At 40.7% G+C, this 23,498-nt stretch overlaps 1 protein-coding gene across 5 annotated transcripts in view; it reads right to left on the bottom strand.

Annotated features, from left to right (window-relative positions):
- Positions 1–23,498, bottom strand: part of IFT80 (intraflagellar transport 80) — a 148,567-nt gene that overhangs the window by 101,682 nt on the left and 23,387 nt on the right. For 4 of the 5 annotated variants that reach the window (XM_073359524.1, XM_073359525.1, XM_073359527.1 and 1 more), the window contains 2 exons: positions 4,952–5,062; positions 2,283–2,351 (listed from right to left, as the gene is read on the bottom strand). In XM_073359524.1, the coding sequence (XP_073215625.1) occupies positions 2,283–2,351; positions 4,952–5,062 (180 nt within the window). Of the gene's footprint in view, positions 1–2,282; positions 2,352–2,507; positions 2,685–4,951; positions 5,063–23,498 lie in introns of those variants that run through there. The other variant, XM_073359529.1, reaches the window with a different exon arrangement.

Below are 23,498 nucleotides of genomic sequence, written 5' to 3'. Positions count from 1 at the left end.
TTGGAGCAGGCACCCCCCTGCTTGTTCCTGTAATACATTGCAGTGGTACTGTGAAGGAGAATATGAATCACTGTCCCCCAGATGTGGTCCCAAAAAGCCAGAAGAGAAGGAGGGGCCATTTGACTAAAGCTAGACTCAGAAGGTTTCCTCCTCTGTGATTTGTGTCCCTTTCTAGGGAAATCTTGCTGCCTCATAGGGTAGGAGGACTGATGGAAATATTACTGAGGACAATATTGTTGTTTCTGTTGGTTTTCAAAATGCCATCTCTTCGTGGCCTGAGTATAAATCCCCAATGAGCATAAGGTGGCATGGGAGTCACTAAAAGACTCTGTCAGCTCGAACTGTGTCATCAATTTTCTCTGAAAACAGCAGGCGACCATGAAATGGCAAGCCTTCAATGCGTTGTTGGATCTCAGGAGCTACACTAGAGTTTTATAACCATGAGATTCTTCTAATTGTTACAGCTGAGGCCATGAGCCTAGACAAAGCATCCACTGTATCCAGGGCAGATGTAAGGATGTTTTGGCCACTGAACAGCCTTTCAGATCAAAGTCCTTGACCTCCTCCCTTAAGGATTCTGGAAACTTGTCCAAAAATTGAACATAGCATCCCAGTTCACAAAATCCTATTTCAATAACAGAGCTTGCTGGTTTGAAATACACATCTGCAAGAAGTCAAATAGATCTTTCTCCCCATGAAATCTAACCTTTTAGATTCTTTCTTTAGGTGTAGATTTATATCTTCCCTGCCTCACTCGCTCATTTGCTACTGTCACAACCAGGGAATTTGGAGCTGAATGAGAGAAAAAAATATTGGAAGCCCTGCATGGCACACAGTATATTTTGTCAGTGTGCTTTTCTGTGGGTGTTAATGAAGCCAGGGCATTCCATAGGGATTTAGCAGGCTCTAGTATTGCTTCATTTATAGGGAGTGAAACTCTCCAAGGAAGTGATGGCTGGAGGATATTCTACAATTTATTTGTGTTTTCCTATACAAACTGGGCCTGAACACCTAAGGCTGACACCATACATCTGAACAGATCCTGATATGACCTGAAATCTTCTGGTACCGGAGATGAGGACTGGAGTATTGCTGCATCATCCGTTGATGAGGAGGAAGATCTAGTTGGGACCAGTGGAATGTCTTGAGGAATAACATCTGACCAACCTAAAGATTCAGAATACCCTATTGCAGAGGAAGCCCCCTCTGTTGGTTGCTGCAGGACTGGTGATTCCAATGGGAATCCTACTGGAGGTACAGGTAATCTTGCCCTAGAGTGAGCAGATGACTGGGAATTTGATAAGGGACTTCCCAGGGATTCCATAGAGGCCACTGTAGGTAAGGATATGGCATCGGCAGCCAGAAAGAATTAGGCCTTGGTCCCCTGTCTCTACTGCAGGAACGGTACTTTCCCGGTACCAACTATGATTCCTGCTGTGTCTCGATGACCTTCGAGAGCAAGAGCAAGATTGGGAAGATGCCTCTGAGCTCGACTGTGAGGATCTTTTCAAATAGCTTCATGGTGGCAGTAAGGCCACTCCCGATGGGACTACCATATGTCCAGTGTCATCCACGGCTCAACCCAGTGGTGCCTTCGGTACCAAAGGAACAGTTGACAGTACTGGTACATACCTTGACCATATACTGTGTCCTGAAAGAGGCATAGATACTGAAAACGAAGCTGGGTACTGGCCCAGCAGATACAGAGAGTGTTATAGTGAGCAGTGGTGACGAAGATTCTATGCATGTCAATGATGCACTCGGTGAAAGAATATTAATGTTTTTCATTTGAGGACATGCAAATATTATTCAAGTTGCAAGTTTTCAATTCACTTCATTAAAGTAGATTTTATGTCAGAAAATATTAATATATTTTGATTTTTTTAAATGACCAATTCTTAAAGATAAACATTTCAAACTTCATTCATTGACCTACTGTTATAATTTTATTTGACAACTTTTGTAGCTGATATATTCTCTGAAAAATGTTTTGGAACAGGATCCATATGCAAACCTAGAATCAGCACTTGCCAACCAAAAGCCTACAGTTTTCAGATGCAATAGGCTTTCAAAGAAGGCTTGCCTCTGAAAGAATACTACCTGATCTAACTTCTGCTGAAGTCAACAGAAAAATTCCCTTTGATTTTAATGGAAATTGAGTCAAGCCCTAATATCCTGATCTAAGCAACTACTGCCAGATTTAGGGAAAGGCACTAGAATATATTATATATAGCTAAAATTGAACATGTAAAATCAAGCTTTAAGGAAATCAATTAACTTACCTTGCTGTGCTAAAGTGGATCTTAGCATTCCACTTTTAGACCAGATTTTTATTTGTCCATCTTCACCAACTGTAAACAACAGAAAGTCATCCCGTTTCTTTCAAAATTCAAAAAAATTAATATATATGACAGTTATAAATTTAGGTACACTTAACGTTAATTCTATTTATTTATTCATTTATTTAAATTGCTAATTAGAAAGAATGTGTCTTATGGAAAACATACTTAAACTGCTTTTCTGCTGCTTTCATCACAGCTTCTCGTTCACCTAGAGTCCTGTGGTCATCTTGCCTGACACTGCTTCTGGGAAGGGAGAGTCAATAATTACCCAACTCTCCCCTCGCTCCACATCCCCTATTCATCATTACTGGTACTGCTCATTTGTTTACAGTTTAGTAACCCAGACCTGATATCCTTAAGTTGTGGTAGATAGAAAGACAGTAGTATCAGGCCTTACAGGTTAAACTGGTGATTTATACTTGGTGAATGGTGAAATTTGAGGATAAAGTTTCTAGGAACTCTCAACTCTGAAAGCTTGATTTCCATAATTAAATTGCAAATTCCCAAAAATCTTAAAGTAGGGAGTCTGAGCCTTTTGGAGCATTTCCTCATTCAATGTGCACCTTCACTATATACATATTCACTATGAAGCAAAGTCTGTATACACACATTGCAGCCTACCTTCATGCCAAGTGTTACTTTAAAGTGCTATCATAATTAAAAATGTACAGCAGAGTTCTATTTGCAAAGTCTTCTAATTCAGATAGTTGAAAATAAATTATCACCAGAACACAAAAAGAAAAGGAGGACTTGTGGCACCTTAGAGACTAACCAATTTATTAGAGCATAAGCTTTCGTGAGCTACAGCTCACTTCCTCAGATGCATATCGTGGAAACTGCAGCAGGCTTTATATATACACAGAGAATATGAAACAATACCTATTCCCACCCCACTGTCCTGCTGGTAATAGCTTATCTAAAGTGATTTCCAGCACAAATCCAGGTTTTCTCACCCTCCACCCCCCTTGTGCTGGAAATCACTTTAGATAAGCTATTACCAGCAGGACAGTGGGGTGGGAATAGGTATTGTTTCATATTCTCTGTGTATATATAAAGCCTGCTGCAGTTTCCACGATATGCATCTGAGGAAGTGAGCTGTAGCTCACGAAAGCTTATGCTCTAATAAATTGGTTAGTCTCTAAGGTGCCACAAGTCCTCCTTTTCTTTTTGCGAATACAGACTAACACGGCTGTTACTCTGACACCAGAACACAAAGTCACTTCTCCTCCATGAGGTCTATTTATCTGCCAAATTTTGCTTTTCTACTTACAACAGATTTGGCGTTTGAACTATCCAGAAACAGTTACAAGAACATTCTTCTTCTTCTTCCTTTTTGTTTGAGCACTGGAGTGATTTTTTTGGGGGTGGGGAAAAGAGGAATTTTTATTTATTGTAACTTTCTTTCTACTCAAAAACAGGTGAACTATTTTTGCTTATATTTCTAAAAACAGAGAGATTCAATATGAGCGGAGTCCAAGATCTGAAAAATGTCAGTCCCAAAAAGTGAAACGTCTCAAAAAGCTGAGTAACTCAAGATGGGTTTAAAGTGGAAACACATAGGCAATCTTTACAAGAGTGGTCACTAATGTATGCATTTGTGTGCACACACATTAAATGTTTAGTATATAATATAGTAACTACCTAGAATGTAAGACAGCCAATAATAGTGCTGTTTATCTAATTTCATAAGTAAAAAATAATTAAACAAAAAAGTCTAAAAGTACAAAAACATTACATTTAAACATCTGAATATTAAAATATTTTACATTTTTCAATAATTTCTTCTGATTGTCTTATGCATAAAAAATACCATCAGAATTCATTATTTTTAACTGGTTTTGATGAATTATCCCTGCATAACTATCCATTAACCAAAAGAACATTACCTTAACTGTAAATCACTGTTCTTATTTTTAAATGTATTAATTAATTCAGTTAAATTTATTAAAATCAACAATGTAGTGGCCCCATTCTTGGATCATTGCTCTTTTTCTTATGTATTTAATGCTGGGTCTCTTGTCTGTAGACTCATAGATTCAGTTTTATCTGTCCAAATTTGGTGTAACTGCAATTAAGTTTATGAAATTTCAATCTGCAGCTTCTAAATAAATGTCAAGGATTCACCTCAAAGTTGCCTCTATACAAATTCAACCGGATTTATCCCTCAAAGGAAGTAGTTACTTACATTTCATAAATTGAATTGTTTAATAATGTAGGTGTGTGTCCATAAGGCGATTCAGTGCATAGCAAGCTGGGGTATGAATCTACAGTGCACCAGCCTCCCACACACTAAGTGGATGCGTGGACCCCACCACCTCAAAAATAGGAGTAAAGCAAAGTGCACTATTTATGGAACTTTTTGTGCATGGCAGCAGGGTCCACACAGCCACTTAGTGTGTGGCAGGCTAGAGTGCTGTAGATTTATGCCCTGGCTTGACACACAGTAAGTGGCCCTGTACACAAGCCCTGCCCCAATACATAAGTGGTGTATTCCCTTCTTTGAAGCTATTTAGTATATTAACTTCATATCTTTAAATTATGCTCTCTCTCTTAAGGACCTTTTTATTATTTTAATTTCCATCTTTAATTCTTTAAGGAAAAACTCTTACCTGTAACCAACGCTGTTCCCTCATAATTCCATCTTCCTGCAAGTACAGCTCCACAGTGAGCCTCTACACTTTTTTCCACTCTTCCTATCTTTGAAATCAAATGGAACTTGCCTAAACAAAGTTAAGTTAGAAAATTAGATATCTTATTTATACATGGTGCCCATTACCATAGCATCTTGTCTTCCACAGTTTTAAAAACTGATTAAAATTAAAATACTCTTTATTTCATAGGAACATAGGAATTCTCATCTAGTCTAGTATCTTGTCTCCAAGTGGCCAGCACCAGGCACCACAGATGAAAGCACAAGAAACCTCACAGTCCCTAATTGCTAGATTAGTTTAAAAATATAAGCATGAGGTTTACTATCTCTTAAAAATTTAGGTGAGCATTTACTACAACTCTGAATATTCTTGATATTCAGATATGTCTAATCCCTTGCTACCATATCCCTTAGATATGTCTAATCCCTTGCTACCTTTTTGTGAAAAAGGATTTCCTTTCATCAGTTTTGAAATCGCCACCTTTTAATTTAACGTAATGTCCCTTTGTTCTTGAGTTGACATAGGGAGAATAGAAGCTCACAATCTACCTTCTCTAGACATTCATTATTTTATCTTGTCCCCTTTTATTTTTTCCTTTTTAAGATAAACAATCCCAGTCTTTTCATGTTCACACATCCCTGTTCACTTCAGTCACCCTTCTCTAAATGCCCTCTAATTCTGTAATATTCTTTTTGAAATAGGGTGACCAGTACCATAACAGCTTGGGTTGTTTTCTATCACAACTGTACATTGAGCCAAGGTCTTCATTTAGCTGTCCATATTGATGCCAAAAGCCTTTCCTCTTCTGATACAATTGAGACTCCCGTACAGTATATGAATAGATTAAATGTTTCCCTCCAATGTGCATTACTTTGCAATTATCAGAACTGAACTGCATTTGACACCGTGCTGCAAATTCATCTAGCTTGGTTAGATCCCTCTCAGTTTTCTCTGGACTTGACTGTACCAGGACAATGGAACTTGGTGCTGTGACTCCAGTGACTGGTGGTGGCATTTGGCAGATTGGCGACAGTACCCTGGTGATCGACACTTCAGGCTTTGAGAGCGGTGCCGCTCCATAGACTGGGAGCAAGAGGATCGACATCTCGGAGATGGTTGATATGCTTGTGGTGATCCGTACCAGCAATCTGGAGACCAGTGATGGGGCTCTGGGGACCGGTGTCTCAACCCTCTGGAGCAGTGCCTAGGATTGGGAGACCGACTCAGACGCTCCCAGCACCGGGGCTCTGGGGACTGGTGATCGCCTCTGTAGGTCTGCGCTAGCCCGCAGACAATCAACACCGGACTCCGAGGAACACTGCCTAGAGTCCGGGGACCGACACTGGGACCTCTGGCAGGTAAGCCGACCCGCATCCGGGGGCTGGTGGCACTGATGAGGCAAGCGCAGGTGGGACACCCCTTCAGCGGGGAGTGGTGCTGCACTAGTGCGTGCCTCAGAGGGTCTAAGCCAATCTGCTGGCGAGGTATGCCTCGAGTCCTTCGATCGGTGCCCCTTTCGCTGAGACCAAGAGGCTGAGCCTGCCTCTCTAGTCCTGAGGTGCGAGGGACGGGCGAGCAATGGTGGGACATCCGTCTAGAGGGGGAACAATGCCGCTGAGATGGAGATACACGCATAGGTACCAAAGCAGGTTTTCCCCAAGGCCGGGGTACCGCTGGAGCCAGTTTGGGCGGCATCAGGATCTCCTGAGCTGCTTGAAGGGCTTTGGGGGTCGATGGCACCTGAAGCTGTCCAGGGTCTGCACCGCTGTCCAGAGCTGCAGGCAAAGTATGGGGTGGGCTGCACTGCTTGACTGGAGGTGGGGCCCGACTGTCTGAAGGGGGCTGCCCGGCACAGGTCGTGGCTCACCCCCAGCCCTCTCCTTTCCCTTACGAGAGGTAGGAGATCTTCCTCTCACAGTCTTTTTTGGCTTCTTGACCAGAGCTGTGGAGGGGGGCTGGTGTCGACTCATGGATGGTGCTGGCAGAGCACTGGGCACAGAGGCCGCGGTACTCGGTGCGGAATCAGACTGCTGCTCCGGTGCTGGAGTGAGTGCTGACTCCATTAGGAGCACTTTTATACGGATACCACACTCCTTCTTCATCCTAGGCTTAAAGGATTTGCAGATACGGCACTTGTCACTTATGTGCCCTTTGCCTAAGCACCTTAGGCAGCTGGAATGTGGATCGCTGATGGGCCTAGGCCGTTGCAGCGATCGCAGGGCTTAAAGTCTAGGGTCACGTTCGGGAACAATGAAAACTTTGAGAACTACTACTAAGGGTAAATGATAAACTACTAACTATATACAACTATATTACAGGTTTTCAAAGTTCGCAAGAACAGAGAACAAACAGTGCTAACCGAAGCAGCAGACGTTCCAGCACCATCACTGGTGGCAAGAAGGAACTGAGGGTGGGGGGAGCGAGCAGCACCCCTTATATCGAGCCATACAGGAGCCACTCCAGAGGGCACCAGAGCCGGTCCCTTATGGATACTACTGAGGGAAAAACTTCTGACACCGGTGCATGTGGCGAGAACACACACCTAATATGGAATGGACATGAGCAAGCACTCGAAGAAGAACTAACTAATTCTAACTTAACACTAAGGGAACTATTAACTAAACAACTTTTAACAACTATATACAACAAATTTGCTACTAAGCACAGTTGAGATAGGAAAGCATTCCAAGGTAAGGAAATGTTCCAGCATTGTCACTGGCGGTAACAAGGAACAGAGAGAGGGAAGCCAGCAGTGCCCCTTATACTGGTGCATACGTGTGCCACTCCAGAGAGCACCAGAGCCGGTCCCCTATGGATACCACTGAGGGAAAAACTTCCAGGACCAATGCATGTGATGAGCACCCACACTTACAATAGAATGGACTTGATTAAGCACTCGAAGAAAAGTTATTTTAGGAATTCTTTTTTTTGGTAATTTTTCATGTCCTGGCGCTATTTTGAATTTACCCCTGTCTGCAACAACAGGCTGCCTGAGCTTCCATGTACTGATCTCAGCATGTCAGGTTTATCAGATTAAGTGTTAAAAACCTCTACATGAGGGCATTAGGGTGTTATAATTTTAAAGTCTGTTATGCCACAATCCACCTGAGCCAGATAACAATACTGTATCTATCACAAATTCCAGCAGTAGAGCATAGCATATATTTCTAGCATTAGGAAGCAACAAGACACCAGACTTTAAGACTATCCCTGGTCAAGAACTGAATACAGCAAGTGTAATTTTTTGTGGGATTTTTTTTTTAAAGTAAATAGCAGTAGAAACTGTTGGACAGCTTCTCAAAGGTTTGGAATATTAAATGTAGTTCCAGCAGAAATAGATTAGTGGGCAAGGTTCAAATGAGGTGGTCAAAGGAGGAAAATAAATGCAGTTCATTGCATGCTTGTGTACAAAAAGGAATTTATTCTTTGGATAGATTGATCACATGAGTATGTATATGCAATCTCACAGATACAAAAGTTTACCCAGTTAACTGTGAACTGCCTAGAAGGCAATACACACGTGGAGACATCTGATAACATCATGGTAACCACAACAGCAAAATTTAAGTTGTCTGTGTTATAACAAGCCTGAAATGTGTTTAATCATATTCACAGCTTTCTCATGCTTTATTTTACAGATTGGACTGGACAAACATTTTCAATCTTTAAATAAGTCAGTAACAAAGACAAAAATAAATGAAAACACTTTGAAAAACAGAGGGTTTTCTGGTTGATCTTTCAGAGAGCAAACAACAGGAACCAAGTGCTGTTGATCTCCACAATATTATGCAAAGCCTCTATTTGAATTTAGGCATTAAAAGTGCTGTTAGAAAATGACAAAATCATACATAAAACATCCATCAGGTCTTCTATGTGTTGATTTTTTTCTTAGAATCATAGACATTAGAAAATAAAAGGACATATTAAGCCATCCAGCACATTCCCTGCCAGACTATTTCTTACGGTATATTCTCAAGTGATTCTTCCAATCCAGTGTTAAAAATCCACTTTCCCTACAAGTCAGATGAATTGACAGTAAAAGGACAGATTTCCCACAAATATTAAAGGAAATTACGCAGAAATGTGCAAACCAAAAGAATACATGGACTGGATGAGCAGCCTTACAATACACAGATAGTGTTTTTGTGGAGACAATCACTCCCATATGACAAGCAGTAGCAACAGTTTCAGCAGCAGCAGCCCAACTAGACCAAGTGTTCACAGGTAATACTATTGGAGGTAAACATCAACAGGTTAAGTGTAAATTAAACATTATTACACAAGCTACTATAATACCCACGAAATAAATCTTGAAACACCCATAAGCATACAATCCAGAAAATGTTTGGTCATGGTGAAGCACTCGATGTGCAAGGTACATACAGCATATTACAGTCACAACAAGAATACAAGATATTTAACTGCCTCACTGTAAATACAGCAACACTGTATTGATTTCATTAACTTGGTAATAACAGTTGGAAGCTTCCAGATCTAGTACTACTTAACAGCTGCTAATCCAGATGGCCTAAAATTCTGAAGTAAGAATACAATGATGTATTTAATCTTGCATTCCTCAGGTAACTCCCTAATATAAAATGAATACCACTATAGATCCTATAGTACATAATCCACAAAAGATCGCAGCTGTACTGCAAGATCAATTAGTTAAAGAGATTTTGAGGATGGAAAACTTAAAACTAATTGTCAAGGGAAAGTACCAGAGGGGTAGCTGTGTTAGTCTGTATCCACAAAAACAACGAGGAGTCCGGTGGCACCTTAAAGACAAACAGTTTTATTTGGGCATAAGCTTTCATGGGTAAAAAACCCACTTCTTCAGATGCATGGAGTGAAAATTACAGATACAGGCATAGATATACTGGCACATGAATGGCACAGACTTCAAAGAGAAACTGCAGAGCTACAGGTTTCAGAGTAGCAGCCATGTTAGTCTGTATTCGCAAAAAGAAAAGGAGTACTTGTGGCACCTTAGAGACTAACAAATGTATTTGAGCATAAGCTTTCGTGAGCTACAGCTCACTTCATCGGATGCATACTACAATTCATTTGCAGACAACACCATTAACTTGCACTTGAATAGAGACTGGGAGTGGCTGGCTCACTACAAAAGTAATTTTCCCCTCTCTTGGTATTGACATCTCTTCATCAGTTATTGGGAGTGGACCACATCCATCCTGACTGAATTGGCCTTAACACTGGTTCTCCATTTGGAAGGTAACTCCCTTCTCTTCACGTGCCAGTATATCTAGTATATCTATGCCTGTTTCTATAATTTTCACTCCATGCATCTGAAAAAATGAGTTTCTTACCCACGAAAGCTTATGCCCAAATAAATCTGTTAGTCTTTAAGGTGCCACCGGACTCCTCATTGTTTTTGTCAAGGGAAATTATCTTATGAAGATAAGTAAACTCCATTTTGGTACTGGCGGAAATCATGTACAGAACTGCAAATTTGCCTTAATCAGTGATACCTGAACAATGTAAACAAGTGAAAGCATAAAAAGTTGCTGATACAGGACTTGATCAAGCACCATTCAAGTCAATGGGAGTTTTTCAATTGACCTGGGAGTAGCATCAAACCTGTAAGTGAGTAAACTGGCTGACATCCAGGTTTGTAATGTCCTGAACAACAGATAAAACTGGACAATGAAGGTTAATTGCCAGCCACATTTCATACTCTACAAGAAAGATAAATTCACTTACTTACTCTTTGCTATTCATTCGGTCCAAGAAATGTTTCAAAACAGAGTGGATGAAACGTGTTTTGTGGAATTGCAGATATTGAGGGGAATATATTAGTGTTTGGAGTTAGTGACAAGAAGCTTGATGCCAATATATATACTATGCTTCTTTTCCAGATGGCTCTATGGGCAACCTACAGTATAAGTTAAAGGATATATATTCTATTACCAATACACTGAGTCTGCAAGTTTTCAACCTGTATTAATGCATTAAATATTTGGGGTTATAGGAAAAACATTTGAGAAGTTTTTTTTAAACTTGCAGCTTGATTTCAAGGCAGTTAAATTTATTGCCAGGTAGTGGGACTGTGACAATTGTGAAATACAGTTCTTTATTGGAATTTGAGTCATGAAATATTACTTTTGGTTTTTGTAGCTCAAAGTGAGATTTTTACACATTTAATATCACATCTGAAGTATTCTATCTGTATTTCTTTTTATTATTAAGAGATTCTAATGGGACTAAATTTTGTGTGTTTTGTAATCAAAATACCAAGATAAATATACAGACTTTAACAATGGAATATACTGTTTATTATTTATAATTGTCTAGTATCTTAGACAATAACTACAACCATCAACTATAAAACTTTATATTTTAAATCATCCTTTACATTTAAAGGAAAGCTACTGCCTGAATTATAAATCAAAAAATTTTGGAGACAGATGCAGATGAGTAGAATTGTATTTAGTGAAATAGAATCTACTCCAAAAAATGCAGTTTGAAACAAGGATTGTTAATTGAACTAGAAACTAGTTATTCAGCAACAGTTGGATGACAGTCATGTCTTTGAAAATTATTTTTTAAATTCTCCTAATAAGTCTCCTAGAGACTGATATATTTCCTAAATGCACCATCTTATATCAGTCTTACCGCTGTGTGTAAAGTCACCACTGAAGAAAGTTCTTGAGGTGATAATTCCCAGGATTGTAAGCAAATTACCTTTAAAGACTCTGAAACTGGCTTTTCTCCCAGTTACGTGCCTGTGCTTTTGCAGGGGCGAGAGAAGGGGGGGAAAAAAAGGACCTCTCTGGTGCAAAGCAAAGGCTCCAGGTACTGGGGCTGTCTTATGCTGTGCAATATCCAGCCAAGCCAAAGATGGAATGTGCTGCTCCAACATTTTCCCATTGTGGAAGAAAGCTTGGTTGTTTGCACACCATAAACTCATTAAAGCAGCATGGACAGAGAGATCTTGGTGAGCAAAGATTAAATCTTTTTAAACAATTTTGTTTCCACTTTGAATTCCAGTCTTTCCCTTTGCAAACATTCATATGCTAATACTTGACTATTAGCCTGCTGGAAGGTGGGGTTTTGTGCATTTATTCCTAACTCGTGGTCAACTAGATCAAAATTATTATTTCATGTTTGTAGAACTTGAAACATGCCACCAATACAATTTTGTCCCTATTAAAATCTAGAAAGTAATGGGGTTGATTAGAGTTAATCTTACAGAAAGGTACCAAGTGGTCTGCTGTCATAGACCATATTAAAATATTTTTGTTTATCTAAAAGGAGTACAGTGTGCCTGGGAATACAGAAGAACAGTATATATAGGGGAACATAATAACAAAATCAATTACTTGTCATATATAGACTTCAGGAAATTCATTAGCTAAGAAACTGAGTAATAGGATCCATGAGCAAACCAATACAGATTCAAAGTAAGTCCAATGATCAATCTAATAAACATAAATTTGACATCAGATGCACACGGCCCACAATAAATTGCATGGGAGCTGCCCCTAAACATCTAAAGGGAAGATTTAGACCTACAGGACTGTCTATACTACAGCTATGATTTTTGTAACTGATTTTAAACATGTTGCAGTTTACATCTGTACAACAGCTATTCTGCCATCGTAAAAGTGTTTTTGCATTCACACCTGCTACTCTAGGAAAATCAGGGATTTTACCTATGGGATTACAGGAGTTTCACGTCTACTCACAGCTAGGTTCCCTTAAGTCTCAAAATCTCCCAGAATCCACTGCCAGAGACCACCCTGGCTTAACTAGGGGATCTTCAATGATCTAAAACTCAAAAAGAGTCCAACAAAACATGGAAACTTGGTCAAATTACAAAAGATGAATATAAACAAATAACACAAGTACGTTAGGACAAAATTAGAAAAACCAAGGCACAAAACGAGATCAAACTAGCTAGGGACCTAAAAGGAAACAAGAAAACATTCTACAAATATATTAGAAGCAAGAGGAAGACCAAGGACAGAGTAGGCCTCTTACTCAATGAGGGGGGGAAAACAATAACAGAAAATGTGGAAATGGCAGAGGTGCTGTAATGACTTCTTTCTTTCGGTTTTCACCAAGAAGGTTCGTGGCAATTGGACGTCTCACATAGTGAATACCAGTGAAAATGAGGTAGGATCAGAGCCTAAAATAGGGAAACAACAAGTCAAAAATTACTTAGACAAGTTAGATGTCTTCAAATCATCAGGGCCTGATTAAATGCATCCTAGCATACTCAAGTTGCTGACTGAGTAGATATCTGAGCCATTATCATTTATCTTTGAAAAGTCATGAAGACAGGAGAGATTCCAGAAGACTGGAAAAGGGCAAATATAGTGCCCATCTATAAAAGGGGAAATAATGACAACCTGGGGAATTACAGACCAGTCAGCTTAACTTCTGTACCTGGAAAGATAATGGAGCAAATAATTAAGCAATCAATTTGCAAACACCTAGGAGATAATCAGGTGATAAATAACAGTCAGCATGGATTAGTCAAGAACAAAGCATGTCAAACCAACCCGACAGCTTTCTTTGACATTGTGGATATGGGGGGAAGCCTGGTGGATACGGGGGAAGCAGTAGATGTGGTATATCTTGACTTTAGTAAGGCTTTTGATACTGTCTTGTATGACCTTCTCATAAACAAACTAGGGAAATATAACCTAGATGGAGCTACTATAAAGTGGGTGCATAACTGGTTGGAAAACAGTTCCCAGAGAGTAGTTATCAGTTGTTCACAGTCATGCTGGAAGGGCATAACAAGTGGGGTCCCACATGGGTCAGATCTGGGTCCGGTTCTGTTCAATATCTTCATCAATGATTTAGATCAGTAGTTCCCAAACTTGTTCCGCCGCTTGTGCAGGGAAAGCCATGGCGGGCCGGACCTGTTTGTTTACCTGCCGTGTCCGCAGGTTCAGCCGATCGCGGCTCCCAGTGGCCACGGTAAGCTGCTCCAGGCCAATGGGAGCTGCTGGAGGCGGCGCGGGCCGAGGGACATACTAGCCGCTGCTTCAAGCAGCTCCCATTGGCTTGGAGCAGTGAACCGCGGCCACTGTGGTGGAACAAGTGGTGGAACAAGTTTGGGAACAACTGACTTAGATAATGGCATAGAGAGTACATTTATAAAGTTTGTGGATGATGCCAAGCTGGGAGGGGTTGCAAGTGCTTTGGAGGTTAGGATTAAAATTCAAAATGATCTGGACAAACTGGAGAAATGGTCTGAAATAAATAGGATGAAATTCAATAAGGACAAATGCAAAGTACTCCACATAGGAAGGAACAATCAGTTGCACACATACAAAATGGGAAATGATTGCCTGGGAAGGAGTACTGCGGAAATGGATCTGGGGGTCATAGTGGACCACAAGGTAAATATGAGTCAACAGTGTAACGCAGTTGCAAAAAAAAGCAAACATCATTCTGGGATGTATTAGCAGGAGTATTGTAAGCAAGACACGAGAAGTAATTCTTCTGCTCTACTCTGCGCTGATTAGGCCTCAGCTGGAGTTTTGTGTCCAGTTCTGGATGCCACATTTCAGGAAAGATGTGGAAAAATTGGAGAAAGTCCAGAGAAGAGCAACAAAAATGATTAAAGGTCTAGAAAACATGACCTATGAGGGAAGATTGAAAAAATTGGTTTGTTCAGTCTGGAGAAGAGAAGACTGAGAGGGGACATGATAACAGTTTTCAAGTACATAAAAGGTTGTTGCAAGGAGGAGGGAGAAAAAAAATGTCTTCTTAACCTCTGAGGATAGGACAAGAAGCAATGGGCTTAAATTGCAGCAAGGGCAGTTTAGGTTGGACATTAGGAAATGGAGGACTGAGGATGAAAAGCAACATCTTGTTGAGGTATATAAAATCCATAAAGGAAGTGAAAAAAAATGGATACCAAACTATTTGAGATCATCAACTGAAAACCAAAGACTGTAAATTGTTCTAAAGTACCAAATACTAATACCAAAGACTAACAAATACTAATAGGTACTACCCCTAAGACACTCAGATTTCTTTAGATAAAGGTTGGACTTACTTAGAAGTGATTGCCAAAGTAGCAACAGAAATAGCACAAATCACTTCAAGACAGAGCTTGACATATTTTTGTAAGGGTACAGCTATAAGCTATATTTTTAGGGTTAAGATAGTAATATAGAAGTTGATGGGATTTAGCCCCGGGGAAAAAAAAAGTTTATATTAGGTAGGGCTGGTAGTACCACCTATTACTAGGGTCACCCTGACTCTTCCCATTATCAGACCATGTTTTCAGTTGCTTATAAAACTTTTCCAAACTTTAACCATTTGGGCTAAAATTTTCCATGTTGGGCATCTGCCTCAGGCTGATTTTTTCTTTTTCCTTTATTTCTTAAAAATTTTCAGCCAAAATGGTTCAGCTATATCCAAGAATGAGGCTAGGGAAAAATGTTTTGCCCATGTTCAAAAATTCCAGTTGCCTTTTCTTTGAAGAACTCTAGAGTCCCAATGCTTTGGAGCAGGGACAAGAAATTTGGCAATGGGGTGGACTTTTTGTCAATGATGTGCCTTTTGTTGTCCCTATGAAAATCCTCCCAAATCTGATCCAATTATAAACATTTGAAAACTCACAATTCATATATACTCAATAGAAAGTTGCTTGAGATTTGCAGCAACATTCCCTGAAAATTTCATCTGTACTCAGCATACTTCAGCCCAGAATTTAACACGACTTTCCCTGTAACTGCAGTTCTGAGCTCTTGCAGCCTGGCACAGGAAATGAGAGCAGGGAGCCTGTCTTTCCTATGCTCTCAATGATCCTCCATGGGGCCCAAGCTGCACAGAGGAAGAAGCTTCCTGATTCAAATGCAGAGAGGATAAGAATAGGACCTGTGGATTTGGTGGGTGTAGATTGGGATAGGAAGCTGGTGGGGTAGGGGTGGGGGAGTGGGACTAGAAATTGGGGAGCCAGGGACCAGTGGAGCTGGACAAGGTGGGTGTGGAGCCAGACTGAAAGCTAGTGGGAGGGGGCAATAGATTGGACAAGTATCCAAGAGGGAGGGAAACTACTGAAGGCTTGGTAGGGGAGGGTGTAGGGTGAAGAAAGACAGGTTGGATGAGGAGGTGAGAACAGGAAATGTTATGCAAGTAGACTGGAACCAGCATGAGAAGCCACAGGAATGAAGTCTGGGACTGACTAGGTGAGGAGAATGAGACACAGATGAGAAACTAGGGGTGGGGAAGAAATAGGTTTGGGATAGTCTGGAGGGGACAGGACACAAGGGGTCAAGCTTCAGAGGTGCAGGGGAACAGGTAGAAGGATCTGTGATCACTAGCACACTTTGCTCCAGAACCTGGAATGGAACCCAAGATTCTCACCATTCCCCTGCTGTCAGCAAATATCTGTGAAACTCCCTGGAAAAAATGTGCTAGTCCACATAGAGGATGACAATGTATTACTGGTATCTGCAAAAAGAAAAGGAGGACTTGTGGCACCTTAGAGACTAACCAATTTATTTGAGCATAAGCTTTCGTGAGCTACAGGTATCTGTAGCTCAAGTGGCAAAAGGTCTGTAAAATAGATGAAAAGTTCCAACCCTGCTGATGACCCATGTGGGTGCAGTATGATGCCATGTGACAGACTTTGTTTTTTCAAAAATCTAGGAAGTCACACACACACATGTCAAAACAACATTAAGGTGGCAAAGTCAATCACTCAGAAGTTAGTAAATACAAGAATTAAGGTTGCCTGTGCAACCTTAATTTAGCCTCTTTGTGTGAATGCATTATGATACAATCTTTAATTACATGATCTCATATTATATGTCAATCCTGATAAATCAATCCTCAACAAAATAATGGAATGGCCAACATGGGATTTGGTTAAGAATAAAAGGTGGCCAATATAAAATGCCAATCAACATGGGTTTATTAGGGGAAAACATCTGGGTCAAACTAAACAGGATTTTTTTTTAATAAGATTTCAAGTTTAGTTGATCAACATTTTAAGCGTTGATATAATATATTGAGAGTTCTGTAAGGCATTTGACTTGGTACTACACAAGATTTTCATTAAGAAATTGGAACAAGACAAAATTAACATGGCACACATTAAAGGATGAAAAATTGCCTTACAGATAGGTTTCAAATGTAATTTGTAAATAGGGTGTCATCAAGTGGGTGTGTTTCTGGTATGGTCCCACAGGGATCAGTTCTTGGCCCTATGCTATTTATCAATTACGTGGGAAAAAATAATTAATGATAAAGAGTGCTGATGAAAAAAAAATGGGTGGAGTTGCAAATAATGAAAAGAACAGGTCACTGACACAGAACTATCTGGACCATTTGGCAAGCTGGGGACAAGCAAACAAAATGCATACTAATATGGTCAAATGTAAAGTCATACATTTGGGAACTAGGAACTCAGGCCATACTTGCAAGATGGGGAACTCTACCCTAGGAAGCAGTAACTCCAAAAAATAAATGTTGAGGTCATGGTGGATAATCACTTGAACATGAGCTCCCAGTGCAATGCTGTTGTCTAGAAGGGTAATGCAATCCTTTGATGTATGAACATAGGAATATTGAATAGGAGTGGAGAGCTTATATTACCTCTGTATTTGGCACTGGTGCAACCACTACTGGAATACCATGTCCAGTTCTGGCATCCACCATTCAAGAAGTATGTTGAAAAATTGCAGAGGGTTCAGAGAAGAACCACAAAAATGATTAAAGGATTGGAAAACATCCCTTATAGTGAGAGACTCAAAGAGCTCACTTTATTTAGTTTATCAAAGAGAAGGTCAAAGGGTGATTTAATCACAGTCTATAAATACCTACATGAGGAGCAAATAGACAAAGGTATAAAAAGAGCCAATGGCTAGAAGTTGAAGATAGACAAATTTAGAGTAGAAATAAGTCAAAATTCTTTTAACAATGATGGTAATTAAGTATTGGAACAACCTACTGAGAGCTGTTGTGGATCCTCCTGTGACGGGTTCGGTCACAGAGACCCCCTTGGGACTGTCACCCAATGTGCTGAGACTACCTCTGAGCCCGTTTTCTCTGCCAGTTTGGGTCTCCAGAACCCTGCCTTGTTGAGCCAGACACACAAGCCTGCTGCAACACAGACCCAGGGTCTGAACCACACCCTGAAAGCTGCAGACTTAACTGAAAACAGCTTAAGAAGTGCTCCTGTCTCCAGCACCCAGACACTCAACTCCCAGTGGGATCCAAACCCCAAATAAATCTGTTTTACTCTGTATAAAGCTTATACAGGGTAAACTCATAATTTATCTGCCCTCTATAACACTGATAGAGAGATATGTGCAGCTGTTTGCTCCCCTAGGGTATTAATCACTTACTCTTGGTTTAATAATAAACAAAAGTGATTTTATTAAGTATAAAAGATAGGATTTAAGTGGTTTCAAGTAACAACAGACAGAACAAAGTAAGTTACCAAGCAAAATAAAATAAAACAAAACATGCACGTCTAAGCCTAACACATTTAAGAAACTGAATTCAGGTAAATCTCACCCTCAGAGATGTTCCAATAAGCTTCTTTCACAGTCAAGACTCCTTCCTAGTCTGAGCCCAATCCTTTCCCTTGCTACAATCCTTGTTAGCTCCACCTCAGGTGGTAACTAGGGAATTTCTCCATGACTGGCCCCCTTTGTTCTGTTCCACCCCTTTTACTAGTTTTGGCACAAGGCGGGAATCTTTTGTCTCTCTGTGGGTTCCCACCCCTCCTTCTAAATGGAAAAGCATCAGGTTAAAGATGGATTCCAGTTCAGGTAACATGATCACATGTCCTGTGAGACTTCATTACCCACTCGCTGGCATGCATGTAGACAGGAAGTCTTACAAGTAAACAGAGCCATTTACAACCAACTGTCCTGGTTAATGAGAGTCATCAAGATTCCAAACCCCGATTAATGGCCCACACTTTGCATAATTATAATAGGACCTCAGAGTATTTCATATTCCTAGTTTCAGATACAAGAATGATACATTCATACAAAATGGATGATCACACTCAGTAGATTATAATCTTTGTAATGATACCTTACAAGAGATCTTTTGCATACAGCATATTCCAGTTACATTATATCCACACTTATAAACATATAGAGTTCACTGTCACATCTCCATTACTGGAAAATTTTAAATCAAGTTTGAATGTTTGTTGGGATTTCCTCTGAGACCTCTTTCTGCTTGGCTTCCCAAAAACTCAGTTCAAATCCAGACTTCATCACTCAGGTACCTTTATTTCGCATACAGCAACACTTTGCTAGTTGATCAGACTTAAAAGCAGGGGAGGGTGGATACAGGATACATCACAGCTCCAAAGTTACACAGAAACCCTCTCCCTTTAGATACATTGTTGTTGGTAGCTACCGGTGAGGTGCTCTGCTCTGGTTCAATGATGATAACAGTCGGCTGCGTGCGTGTTCCCTCTGTGTGCTGCCCCAGCTCTGCGCAGATAGCTGGCACAGCAGACTCCGAGAGAACCCCCAAAGACCACAGACTCTAGTAACGTAAGAAGGCATCCGGCCAGGTTTATTGTCAAATGAAGCACACTAATAGTTTCCTACAGACTCTACAGGACATACTACAAATATGTGCCCCCTGGCAATGGACACAGCTCAGTTAGTGGCGGGACACTCCACTGCCCCCTAGGCTGGACAAAGATATGCACTCCGGGACCTATTTTTATACAGTTGCAGGACAGATTACTCATCCTACTGACGTATTGAGGTACAGCCCCTTGACTCATTAGGGTGCTGTCTCCCCCTTTGATCATGTTGGTTCAAACAGATCTGTCCATCATGCTGTCCTGTTGACCCTGTCTTTGGGATGCACCTGCCTGTTCCTTGTTATCTCCGTGAAGTGTCCTCGTATCGGGATGTCCAGGTGCTATCTTGGCACACGTTCCCCTTATTACTACTTATATCATTAGCGTGTGCTTTCTAGGAGCCCTTTTCTTGCCAAATTCTGCAATTAGGGCCTGCCTCTGGCTCACAGCCCAGCTTTGCTTAGCAATGCCTGGAAGTACTTTGGTTCAGGCTTTAGGCCTCAGACCAGGCCTCTGATACAAGGATTTATGTTTCAGGACCCCTTACTACATACATTACACATCTCATTACATTTGGATCACACCTTTTTGGATTGACTTCATTACTTCGCAGGAACCAAACTGTTTTCTGCATGCTCTGTCCATGTATTATCCATGTTGGACCTACTCATTACCTGATCCTACTCTTTAACTTATCTTGTCCTTTGTTCCCTGGATGTTCTCCCTTCTATCTTAACTAGTTCAGACATTCTGGTTTTTTAGCCTACTCACCTATTTACTTATCTTATTTAGCAAAAACATTCCGTTTTCAACCTAATGATCTGTTTAGCTTCCTAATTCTATCATCCAAGAAATGATGCCTCCCGCCATGTGTTAATTACTCATCTCAGGCAACGCCTCAGCTACATTTTTATGAAAGACTTGCTCTAGTTCAATCAGGAATTAATTCAGATAAGCCCTATGGCCTATGTTGTGTAGGAAGTCAAAATAAATTACCACAATGGTCCCTTCTGGCTTTTATTTTTTCCACAGAACCCCTCCCTCATTTAGTGCACAGAATAGATGATGCTCCATTAACAAGCAACTGTTCAATATTTTGTTTTTTTCCACACTGAATAAAGTAGACCCATATGTTATTTACTGCATACTATTCAAACACTGTTCTGAAAATTGAATTATCAATTTCCTCATACACTTTTCTATGGTGCTCATCACTATAGTACCTGAGTGCATCACAAACATTAATCAATTTATTTTAATACCCCTATGAAATCAGTGCATATCATTATCCCCGTTTTACATATGGGAAGCAGAGGCACAGAGAAATTAAGGTCAAAAGTATCCACTAATTTTGGGTGCCCAGGTTGAGAAACCTAAGACCTGATTTTTTAGAGTACTTAGAATTATATAGCCCTTAATATGTTCAAAGCACAGCTCCCATTGATTTCTGTTGCAGCTGAGAGTGCTTAGTACTTCAGCAAATCAGATCTCAAGGTCTAAAGTCAGGTATCCCCCCACAAAAATAAGGAACAGACAATTAGTGACCTCCTGTGAAGCATGTGGTTTCAGTGACTTGGCCACCATCACACGGGAACTCTGTTCAGAGATAAAATCCAATTTTCCAGAGAAACATTCAGTCGCCTTCATCATGAGACCATCCTTTCTCTTCCTGCAATCTCCTACCTCTTTAACTACACGCCTTCCAAATTCTGCAACTAATGGAGCAGGGGTTCTACAGTTAACAGTCTCCTTCACTATACAACTGTAATTCATCACCAGAGCAGGCCCTGAATGAGGCACAGATCCTGTGCAAAAAATTGAATAGTGTGTAATCACGTAAATAAAGACTGCATCATACTTAAGGCTAAGATTTTGTCACGGTTATTTTTAGTAAAGATCACGGTCAGGTCACAGGCTCCGTGAATTTTTGTTTGTTGCCCGTGACCTGTCCGTGACTTTTACTAAAAATAAGGCTAAGATTTTATCATGGTTAAGTATGATACAGACTTTAATTACATACTATTACATATTTTGCAAGCCGCAGAGCAGGGGCACATGGAAGGCTGCAGCCCTCACTGCAAGCCACAGGGCAAGGCCCCAGAGCCCCAGTGGCAGCCCCTGGCGGAAGCTGTGGGGCAGGGGTGCACAGCCCTGCTGCAACCCCCCAGTGGAAGCTGCAGGGGAGGGGTGTGCAGGCTCAGCTGCAACCCCACCGTGGGGCAGGGGAGGACGTATGCCCCCAGCTGAAGCCCCAACTGTGGAGCAGGGGGAGCATAGGCCAGGCTCCAGCTGGCGACAGCTGAGGCTGAAGAAATCACAGAGGTCCGGTAAAGTCATGGAATCTGTGACTGCTGTGACCTCCATGACTAAATTGTAGCCTTAAATCATACTGTATATGCACAAGGAGACCAAATTAAGGTCACAAATGGAGCCTTAATACTGGCATTTCCTAAATTTTGAATGCTTGACTTTGCAACCTTAATAGTGTTCTTTTAACATAGTTTTTGTGTGTTATATATAATTTCATATTTCATTGGATGACAATGTCTTTTGTCATTCATTTTTCTATATGTTCCTAATGCAGATGAAAACGACTTTTGCAGTTTTCTAAGCTATATTAAGTTTCCTCTTCCCCCCACATAGAATTTTTTTCAGGATTAGTAACACTAATTTCAGGGAGACTGAACAAAGATATACCACACCCAAGTTAGATTTACCGATTTTACTCTCTCTTTCCTCATTCTAGGCAAACAATTTTCCAAATCCCTTTTAAAGACCCAGTGTGGGAGTTTCTGGTTTAAAATACATATTGTTAAAAAAAATAACTTTAAAACCCTATGCAGTATTGGCAGGTGTAGGGAAGAAAGAGGACTTCTTATCCCAAAGGCCAATATTGGAAGTGAAAGTTTCACCCATATGCTTTATCCGTAATACCATGGCTTGGAGTAGATCAGTGGTCCCCAAACTGGGGGCATGCCCCCCTAGGGGTGTGTGGAGGAATGTTGCGGGGGGGCGGGAGAGTATGGAAAGTATGGAATGAGGCCCAGGCCAGCCCCCACAAGGGGCAGGGAGGGAGCACCATGCTTCCAGCTCTGCTCTGCCTCCAGACCAGCTCTACTCCCAGCCTCACTCCTTCCCCAACCCTGTTCAGCCCCTGAGTCCTGCTCTGCCTCCAGGCCCAGGCCAGCTCCCAGGGAGGGAATGCCATGCTTCCAGACCTGCTCTGCCCCCATTCCCATTCAGCCCCCAAGCTGAGGAAGCCTTGGCTGTGCAGTAATGGAGGGGAACATGGACAGATTCAGTTAATGGTAAGGGAGGGGAGGTGCAACTAGAAAAATTTGAGCACCATGGGAGTAGATGGAAGTGACTCATCTGTAGCTTTACATTAAGCCTTCAGATATGTAAAATACTGGTCTTTCCTCCCCCTCGCCGCACTTTTATTATGTAATGAAACTAGAAACTGTCCTTAAACTTAGTGTTGCTTTGCATTTCTGGAGGGATTTCAAATTGGAGATTAGCAGCCTATTCAAACACAGAACATGAACCTTGTCTGTTTTGTTCATTAGCTACCATAAGCCACTCTTTTAAATTTTGGCCTATTGTTAAATGATATCATCAACACTGGTAAAACAAATCAGGTGAAAAACAGCTATCCTCTGAGCTTTGTTAATTATTGCCTTATGAACATTTTTTAAAAATTTATATTTTTTTGAATAGCAACAATAATGACAAGAACATTCACTTAAGTAAAAAATAAACAGTTATATTGCAAGAGACAGACATGTGACTCGGAATTAAAACCAAAAGGTTATAGTTTACTTCTCGTATAACTCCACCATTGTCTAGAGTTCCATCAGAAACAAATCTAGCCTAGTAAAAACATGATATTCAACTTCCACTGGACCTGGCAAATTGCCAACAGTTCTCACACAATTAAATAAATTGGCTGTTGAG

Source organism: Lepidochelys kempii, chromosome 9, assembly GCF_965140265.1.
Source record: "Lepidochelys kempii isolate rLepKem1 chromosome 9, rLepKem1.hap2, whole genome shotgun sequence".
Taxonomy (NCBI): domain Eukaryota; kingdom Metazoa; phylum Chordata; order Testudines; family Cheloniidae; genus Lepidochelys; species Lepidochelys kempii.
This window is presented reverse-complemented; position numbering and strand designations above follow the sequence as displayed.